We start from the raw sequence: 8,348 nt of genomic DNA on the forward strand, positions 1-8,348 counted from the left end.
AGTACTAATAATCAGGATAAATTCAATAGTTTCTCGATTAGAAAGAATGAATGAAGACATAAGAATTAGTTATCCTACTCTAGTGGTGGGAGTTATCCATCTAGAGATGGAGATAGAGAGAGGGAAGTAAGAGATATAAACTGGTGAGGGTCACTGAAAAAAGTGTCAACCTGGTCCCTCTAAGGAATGGAGCATCAGAAACCTCCAGATGCATTTATGCAGCTGAGAAAATTATACTTTTATCTTGCTTCTCACTGTTTTCTTAAGAGGTGCATGAGAGAGTAGACTTGCTGGAATGGGGTACTTAGTACAAATGGGCCTATATTAGGCTAATGGATCCTACTTTCTGTATGTAATTGAACCTACTCTCTCTAAAGTGTATGATAGTAACATCGAGGTAAGGCTCAGAGGTATTATGGTCAGACCTAGAACTCCAGGGATTTGTTCAGACCAATGAATAGATGTTGGTTGAGGTTCCACACTTTTCAGTAGAAGTCAGTCGGCACAGATGTCAATCACTATGGACTAGGTACATCCTCCTACATGAAATGGGCCACCTTATTAATTTCTTGGAACTTAAAAACAACCCAGGAAAGATGGGAGAATAGCCTTAAATTGCTTTGGACTTAACTTAAAAAAAAACGCTAATTTGATGGGATTTTAACCTAAAAAATAATGTCATCCTTTGCAACCAGAACTGTAGCCTATAAGAACTACTTTCAATTAAGATGACAGAGGAGTAGGGGACCCTAATATTGGTCCCTGGAATTCAGCTAGTTATCAAAATATTCTGAATACCTGCAAAATCAATCATATCTAATTTTATTTTTGTTTCCTTTTCTTTTTTTTTCTTTCTTCTTATTTTACAGACCCAGTTTCTTTTAACAAGCAGACTGAAACACACAAAATCTAGTGTTTTTTTTTCCACTTTGTTTCTTGTTTGATTTTTTCTTTTTTTTTTTCTGGTTTGCTTTTGGTTTTTATCTTGTTGTTGTTGTGACTGTTGTTTTTTCTCTTTCTTTATTCTATTCATTTCTGGACAAAATGAAAAAATGGAGTAGTGAGTAGTATTCACCACCAGGGATTGAATCAATACAGATATAAGTATAATGTCTGAACTACAGTTTAACTAATTATAAAGATCAGGTGGGCTCAAAAAAAAGCATAGGAGATACTAGAGAATCCCTTACTGTAGAAATAAAAGAACTAAACTTCAATCAGACCAAAATTAAAAATACTATTATTGAGATGTGGTGCCAAAAAGAGGCTCTAAAAGAGAAGATAAATGAGATAGAAGTGAGAGCCAGTGATATAGAAGACAAAGTGACAGAAAATAAGGAAGCTGACAAGAAGAGAAGACAACTACTGAGTCACAAAGGGAGACTTCAATAACTCAGCCATCCCATAAAGCAATATAATATATGGATAATTGGGGTCTCAGAAGGTGAACACAGGGAGAGAGGAGCAGGAGGTTTATTTGAACAAATTATAGCTGAGGACTTCCCCAGTCTGGGGAAGGAAACAGGCATTCAAGTCCAGGAGGAATAGAGAATACTCCTCAAAATCAATAAAAATAGGTCAACACCTTGACATATAATAGCAAAGTTTGAAAATTTCAAAAATAAAGAGAAAATCCTGAAAAGAGCTTGGGACAAAAGGTCTTTAACCTACAAATGTAGAAACATGAGTCAGCAACAGAACTATCCACAGTTACCTGCAGACCAGAAAGGACTGGCTTAATATATTCAATGGGTTAGTTGGAAAAAAATATATAACCAATTATACTTTATGCAGTAAGGCTGTCATTCAGAATAGAAGGAAAAATAAGAAGTTTCCAGGGGAAAAAGAAGAATTTGTGAACACTAAATCAGCTCTGCAAGAAATCTTAAAGCAGATTCTTTGAGTAGAGGGCCCAAAAGTAAGAAAGACCAGAAAGAAGCAAAGGAACAGAGACAATCTACAGAAACAGTGACTTTATGGGTAATACAATGGCACTAAATTAGTATCATTTAATAATTATGTAGAATGAAAATCGACTAAATGCTCTAATCAAAAGACATAAGGTGTCAGAATGGTTAAAAAAAAAAAAAGACCCATGAATACATTATTTACAAGATATTTTAGACCAAAAGTCACCTCCAGACTGAAACTGAGGGGGTAGAGTACCATTTGTCAAGGTAATAGACATCAAAAGAAAACTAGAGTAGCAATCCTTATATCAGGAAAACTAGATTTTAAACCAACAACTGTAATAAGAGATGAAGAAAGATACTATATCATATTAAAAGGGTCTGTCCAGGAAGAAGATCTAACAATTGTAAATGTTTATGCCCCTAACTTGGGAGTAGCCAAATACATAAACCACCTAATAACAAAATAAAGAAACACAATGATAATACTACAAAAATAGTAGAGGACTTTAGCACCCCACTCACGGCAATGGAGAGATCATTAAAGTAGACTAAGAAGGAAACAAGGGCTTTGAATGACACACTGAACAGGATGGACTTCACAGGTATATTCAGATCATTTCATCCAGAAGCAATGCACAATCTTCTCGAGTGCACATGGAACATTCTCCAGAATAGATCACATACTAGGTCACAAATCAGGTTTCAACTGGTACAAAAAGATTGAGATGTTACCATGTATATTTTTAGAATAGAATGCTTTAAAATTTGATCTCAATCACACACAAAATAAATTGGAAGGAACACAAATACATGAACGTTAAAGAGCATCCTACTAAAGAATGAATGGGTCAAACAGGAAATTAAAGAAGAATTTTAAAAATACATGGAAGCAAATGAAAATGAAAGCACAACACTTCAGAACCTTTGGGATGAAGCTAAGATGGTCTTAAGAGGGAAGTAGATAGCAATACAGGTCTTTCTCAATAAATAAGAAAAGCCTCAAATACACAACTAACCTTACACCTAAAGGAACTAGAAAAAGAACAGAAAATAAAGCCTAAATCCAGCAAGAGAAGAGAAATAATATAGACTAGAGCAGAAATCAATGATACAGAAATAAAAAATCAGTAGAAAAGATAAAAAAAAAAACTAGAAGCTAGTTCTTAGAATGAATTAATAAGTTCAAGAAACCCCTATCAAAAAGAAAAGAGAGAAGGCCCATGAAAGAGGAGAGATGACAACCATCAGTGAAGAAATACAGATAATTATAAGAGACTATTATGAACAATTGAATATTAACAAATCAGGCAATCTTGAAGAAATGGATGCATTCCTAACTGACAAAAATACCTACACAGGAAACAATGAATGTTGGTGAGAGTTCTGACAAAGAGGAACCCTCTTACAATTTTGGTAGGAATGCAAACTAGTGCAGCCACTCTGGAAAACAGTGTGGAGGTTTCTCATAAAGTTTAAAAATAGAACTCCCCCATGACCCAGCAATTGTACTACCCAATGGAATAAAAAATACAGATTCAGATGGGTACAGGTACCATCATCAATATCCAAACTATGGAAAGTCCATCAAAAAATTAATGTACTGGCCCGAGCCCGAGTCCTGGCCTCTCATCTTACTCTCCGAACAACATGAGCTTCACCACCCACTCCACCTTCTCTTCCAACTATCGGTCCCTGGGCTCCATGCAGTCGCCCAGCCACCGGGTCCGGCCTGTCAGCAGCGCGGCCAGCGTCTATGCAGGCGCCGGAGGCTCAGGCTCCCGGATCTCCGTATCCCGCTCCACCAGCTTCCGGGGCGGTTGGGGGTCCGGGGGCCTGGCCACGGGGTTGGCCGCCGGGATGGCCAGGGGTCTGGCCGGCATAGGGGGCATGCAGGGCGAGAAGGAGACCATGCAAGACCTGAATGACCGCCTGGCCTCCTACCTGGAGAGGGTGAGGAGCCTGGAGGCAGATAATCAGAGACTGGAGGTGAGAATCTGGGAACACCTGGAGAAGAAGGGACCCCAGGTCAGAGACTGGGGGCATTACTTCAAGACCATCGAGGAGCTGAGGTCTCAGATTTTTGCAAGTTCTGTGGACAATGCCCGCATCGTTCTGCAGATTGACAATGCCCGTCTTGCTGCTGATGACTTCAGAGTCAAGTATGAGACGGAACTGGCCATGCACCAGTCCGTGGAGAGTGATATCCACGGGCTCCGCAAGGTCATCGATGACACCAATGTCACTAGGCTGCAGCTGGAGACAGAGATTGAGGCTCTCAAGGAGGAGTTGCTCTTTATGAAGAAGAACCATGAGGAGGAAGTAAAGGGTCTACAGAACCAAATTGCCAACTCTGGGTTGACCGTGGAGTTGGATGCCCCCAAGTCTCAGGACCTCAGCAAGATCATGGCAGACATCCGGGCCCAGTATGATGAGCTGGCTCGGAAGAACCGAGAGGAGCTGGACAAATACTGGTCCCAGCAGATTGAGGAAAGCACCACAGTGATCACCACACAGACCTCAGAGATAGGAGAGGCTGAGATGACCCTCACGGAGCTGAGACGTACCGCCCAGTCCTTGGAGATCAACCTGGATTCGATGAGAAACCTGAAGGCCAGCTTAGAGAACAGCCTCAGGGAGGTCAAAACCCGCTACGCCATGCAGATGGAGCAGCTCAACGGGGTCCTGCTGCACCTGGAGTCTGAACTGTCCCAGACCCGGGCAGAGGGGCAGCGCCAGGCCCAGGAGTACGAAGCCCTGTTGAATGTCAAGGTCAAGCTGGAGGCTGAGATCGCTACCTACCGTCGCCTGCTGGAAGATGGGGAGGACTTCAATCTCAGTGACGCCCTGGACAGCAGCAGCTCCATGCAAACCATCCAGAAAACCACTACCCGCAAGATTGTGGACGGCAAGGTCGTGTCTGAGACCAATGACACCAAAGTTCTGAGGCGTTGAGGGAGCAGAAGCAGGGTACACTTTGGGGAGCAGGAGGCCAATAAAAAGTTCGAAGGTCAAAAAAAAAAATTAATGTATAAAGATGTGTTGTGTCTCTCTCTATATATATGCACATACATATACATGTATATATTTGTATATACGGAATATTACTATGCTATCAGAAAGAATGAAATCTTGCCATTTGCAATGATGCAGATGGAACTAGAGTGTGCCATGTTAAATGAAATAAGTCAGTCAGAGAAATACAAATTCCATATGATTTCACATATATGTGTAATATAAGAAACAAAGCATGAACATATGAGGAGGAAAAAAAGAGAAAGAGGGAAGCAAAGCATAAGAGACACTGATAGAGAAAAAATTGAGGGTTGATGGAAGGATGTGAGTGGAGTAAGGGCTAAATAGGTGATGGATATTAAGGAGAGCACTTGTTATGGTGAACACTGAGTATTATCATATATAAATGATGAATCACTAAATTCTACTCCAGAAAACAATATTGCACTATATGTTAAAGAAGTAGAATTCAAATAAAATTTGAAAAAAAATAAAAAATGAGTTAAAAAGGAGATCAGGGTTTTTTGTTTGTCTTTTCTCCTCTGTTAATTTTTTTTGGTTCTTAAATTGGACATATGAATGAAATTATATGGTATTTTTCTTTCTCTGACTCACTTAGCATTATACTATCCAAATCCATCCATGTTGTTGCAAATGTCCATTGACAGATGAATGAATAAAGAAGATACACACAGAGAGAGACACACACACAGTGGAATATTTTTAGCCATAAAAAATAAGATATTCTAATTTAAAAAAAATTAATTCCACAAATGAGTGAGATTACATGGTATTTGGCTTTCTTTAACTTATTTCACTTGTAATACCCTACACGTCTATCCATGTTGTCATAAATGGCAAGATTTCCTTCCTTTTAGTGGAAGAATAGTATTCCACGGTATATATACTACATTTTCATTAACTTCATTTGGTAATGGACACTTGGTTTGCCTCTCTATTTTTGCTATTATAAATAAAGCTACCACGAATATGTTGGTGCATATATATTTTTGAGTCAGTATTTTCCTTCCCTTCAGAAAATAGGTAGATAGAGAATTGCTGAAAATCTTAAAAAAAAAAAAAAATGCCTGGGTGGCTCAGTGGGTTAAGCATCTACCTTCAGCTTAGGTCATGATCCTAGGGTCCTGGGATAGATTCCTTGTGGGGCTCCTTGCTCAGTGGGGCGTCTTCTTCTCCCTCTGTCCTCCCACTCATGCTCTCTCTCTTACACACACAAAATAAATAAATAAAATCTTTTAAAAAATAGAAAAAAAAAGAATTGCTGTAGCATATGCCAGTTCTTTTTTTTTTTTTTTTTTTTTTTTTTGAGGAATCACCATACTGTTTTATATAGTGGCTGTGCTAATTAACCTTTCCTCCAATGCTGCATAAAAGGTCTGTTTTCTCCAGACTCACCAACACTTATTACTTCTTGTCTTATTGATAATAGACAAAGAGGTCTGAGGTGATATTTCACTGTGGTCCTAATTCACAATTCCTTGATTATCAGTAATGCCGTGCAACTTTTCATGTATCTATTGGACATCTTCACATCTTTTGGGGAAAACTTCTGATTCTTTGCTCACACTTTAATTGAACTGGTTTTACTTTCTACTTATTTGTGTTCTTTGTCATTGAGTTGTATGTGTTCTTTATATATTTTGGATATTAACCCCAAACAGATAAATGATTTTCAGGTATTTTCTCCCATTCTGTAGATGGCCTTTGAATATTACTAGTGGGTTCCTTTGTTGTGCATAAGCTTTTTAGTTTTTTTTTTTTTCAATTGAAGTGCAACTAAAATATAGTGTTATAATAGTTTCAGGTGTATACATAATGATTCAACAATTTTATACATTATTTAGTGTTCATCAGGATAAGTATACTCTTAATCCTCTTAATGTTTTACTAATTCCCCAACCCACCTCCCCTCTGGCAACCAACAGTTTGTTCTTCATATTTCAGTCTGGGTTTTTTGTTTGTTGCTTTTTCCTTGTTCATTTGTTTTGTTTCTTAAGTTTTGCATATGAGTGAAATAATGATTTCTCTTTATCTGAATGACTTATTTCACTAGGCATTGTGTCCTCTGGGTCCATCCGTGTTGTTGCAAATGGGAACATCTCATTCTTTTTTATGACTAAGTACTATTTCATTATATACATATATCTGAGTATATATATTAAATATATACATAACATATTTATCCAATTATCTATGGATGAACACTAGGTTTGCTTCTTTATGTTGGCTCTTATAAATACTGCTACAATAAACATAAGGATGCAAATGTGTTTTTGAATTAGTGTTTTCATTTTCATTGTGTAAATACCCAATAGTGAAATTACTAGATCTTATACTAATTCTATTTTTAATTTTTCGAGGAAACACCATACTGTTTTCCATTATGACTGCATAAATTTGCATTTGCACCAACAGTGCCTGATGGTTACTTTTTCTCCACGTCATCACCAACACATGTTATTTCTTGTCTTTTTGATTCTGGCCATTCTAGTGTGAGGTGATATCTCATTGTGGTTTTGATTCACATTTTCCTAATGATTAGTGATGCTAAGCATCTTTTCATGTGTCTGTTTGCCATTTGTACATCTTCTTGTAAGAAAATGTCCATTCGATTCCTTTGCCCAGTTTTTAATCAGGAAAAATCTTTTTGGGTTTATATAGTTATACTTATTTATTTTTGTTTTTATTGCCTTTGGTGTCAAATTAAAAAAAAAAATCTCCAAGACTGATGTCAAGGTTTACCTACTCCTTATGTTTTCTTCTAGGATTTTTATGGCTTTATAAATGTAATTTTTCATAGGGCATAAGAATCAGTCCAGTTTCATTTCTCAGCATGTAAGTTGTCTGATTTTGCAAAGTATGCAAATATATATAGTCCTGTGGGATTTGAGTATAAACCCCATTGACCACCATATCTGGTGTTATAGAGTTGTTCCCTGGGAAGACAGCCACAAAAATCAGGGTACAAGGTGAGTTTAGAAGTTCCTTTTCAGGGGCGCCTGGGTGGCTCAGTGGATTAAGCCACTGCCTTCGGCTCAGGTCATGATCTCAGGGTCTTGGGATCGAGTCCCGCATCAGGCTCTCTGCTCAGCAGGGAGCCTGCTTCCCTCTTCTCTCTCTCTCTCTGCCTGCCTCTCTGTCTACTTGTGATTTCTCTCTGTCAAATAAATAAATAAAATCTTTAAAAAAAAAAAAAAAAGAAGTTCCTTTTCAGAAGATACCAAGGGTCTTAATTGAGGCAGAAAGGTTAGTAAAAGATGGGATCTACCTGCCACTTTCCCAGGAAAGAGTCCTGCAGTAGGGACCTGGATGTACCAATCCAGTACCCTGCCTTTTAGGCCAAAGCTGCAAATTTAGAAAATAGGCATTTTTCATAAAAGAGCAGGTGTGTATTTCAGTCTG

At 38.1% G+C, this 8,348-nt stretch overlaps 1 protein-coding gene across 1 annotated transcript; it reads left to right on the top strand.

The window, feature by feature from the left end:
* Positions 1-3,516: 3,516 nt before the first annotated feature.
* Positions 3,517-4,901, top strand: LOC131821889 (keratin, type I cytoskeletal 18-like). Its single transcript, XM_059158239.1, has one exon. It carries the CDS (start codon positions 3,561-3,563, stop codon positions 4,863-4,865), a length of 1,305 nt encoding a protein of 434 aa, XP_059014222.1. The 5' UTR covers positions 3,517-3,560; the 3' UTR covers positions 4,866-4,901.
* The last annotated feature ends 3,447 nt before the right edge of the window (positions 4,902-8,348 follow it).

Source organism: Mustela lutreola, chromosome X (genome assembly GCF_030435805.1).
Source record: "Mustela lutreola isolate mMusLut2 chromosome X, mMusLut2.pri, whole genome shotgun sequence".
NCBI lineage: Eukaryota > Metazoa > Chordata > Mammalia > Carnivora > Mustelidae > Mustela > Mustela lutreola.